A 1,535-nucleotide genomic window follows, 5' to 3' on the forward strand; every position below is an offset into this window, starting at 1 on the left:
TATATATCTATAAATTGTTTATAAATAATTATTTAATCAAATAATTAACTCCGTTGATATGAAAATAAATAATGTTCAAATTTGAAAATATTATATTATCTGAAATGGATAATACAGCAAATTACCGACAGTTCTGTTTTACCGATAACGAATAATGTTACCGACGAAGTTTATTCAGTCGATAATACAGAAACCTATATATTCAACAAACAAATCTTCTTTATCATCAGTAGATGTTTTCAAAGTCTCTCGAAATTTCAATCGTTTAAAATGACATTGTTTCTATATATATTCAGAATATCTATATAAATATTTATATATATGTATATATAGATATTAATAAGACAATATATTAAAATGGAAATTGATTGATAATTGCCTCGAGGTAATTGACGTTAATAAACGAGCAAATATAATTAACAAACGAGAATCCTTTAACGAAAGAGATTGAATTTTCGAAATGAAATTGAATTATAACCCAAGCAACGAGTTTGCTTGCGGTTACGAATTAACATGAACAAATAATTATCGATTAAACTAATTTAACGACGAATTAATAATATTTAATGCCTGATAAAAATATTATAGCAACTAGAGGACAAACGCATCGACGCGTGTTGTGAACGGATTTAAAAATATATAAAAAGCAAAAAAAAAAAAAAAAGAAAATTAATTAATATAAAACTGGATAAACTTACAGTTGGCTGGACGGCATAGTAACTTTGTTGAGGTTTTTTCCAGCAATCCAAAACGTAAGAAGTCGAAATTTCGCGACAGTGATTTTGATTAAGTTCTGATGATTTTTCGTTGTTCTTATTTGTTTGAGGTGGATCTGGCCATCGATCGAGATTACTCCAATATTTTACTTTACGTTTAAAAGCGTAGTACCTGTAGACGACAATAGTCACTGCCACTACCAAAGCCAAGCCTGTACCTGCAGCTGCTCCAAGGACTGCTGAAGAAACCATTGAAACCATTCTTGTCAATAGACTCAACTTTCTTTATCCTTTTTTCCCCCGTTCCTTGTTATTTTCCTGTCCATAAAAGCAAAATGACAAAAAAAAATGTTAGTTGTATTAGATGTCGAGAACAGCTTTCGATTGATTATGATGATGAACTTGTTTGATTAAAATTCTTTTCTAAGGTATATATATATATATAAAATATTAATTATTAATACAAATATTTAATTAAAACAACTTTGTCTTTTTTAATTACAATGCTAATTTAAAAAAATTCATTAAAACTTTCCTTATAATATCTTTTCTTAATCTTCTCAATATACATTTTTCATTATTATGTTTTTTCTCTTTTTATAATAATATATATTGTTCAATTTTTTTGCACAGGATAAAGCGGAAAATCAATTCGCATGTTTGTGTTCTTTTTTTTACTTTTTTTTTTATATTTATTTTTATTTTATTTATCTCCCCTTCCTACAACACGCGTGCGGTTTTATCGATTATTTTTTTTCTTTTTCTCACGAGTTTTACTTCTTTATCGTTTGTTTTTCTTCATTTCATTTTTTTTTTTTT

General features: G+C 26.8%; 1 protein-coding gene across 2 annotated transcripts in view; it reads right to left on the minus strand.

The window, feature by feature from the left end:
• LOC106789945 overlaps positions 1–1,535 on the minus strand; it is a 35,002-nt gene that overhangs the window by 30,069 nt on the left and 3,398 nt on the right. For both annotated transcript variants that reach the window (XM_014754525.1, XM_014754523.1), the window contains exon 2: positions 699–1,034. In XM_014754525.1, the coding sequence (XP_014610011.1) occupies positions 699–977 (279 nt within the window). In that variant the 5' untranslated portion in view covers positions 978–1,034. The remainder of the gene's footprint in view (positions 1–698; positions 1,035–1,535) is intronic.

Source organism: Polistes canadensis, unplaced genomic scaffold (assembly GCF_001313835.1).
Source record: "Polistes canadensis isolate GaletaPanama2010 unplaced genomic scaffold, ASM131383v1 scaffold_208, whole genome shotgun sequence".
Lineage (NCBI taxonomy): Eukaryota > Metazoa > Arthropoda > Insecta > Hymenoptera > Vespidae > Polistes > Polistes canadensis.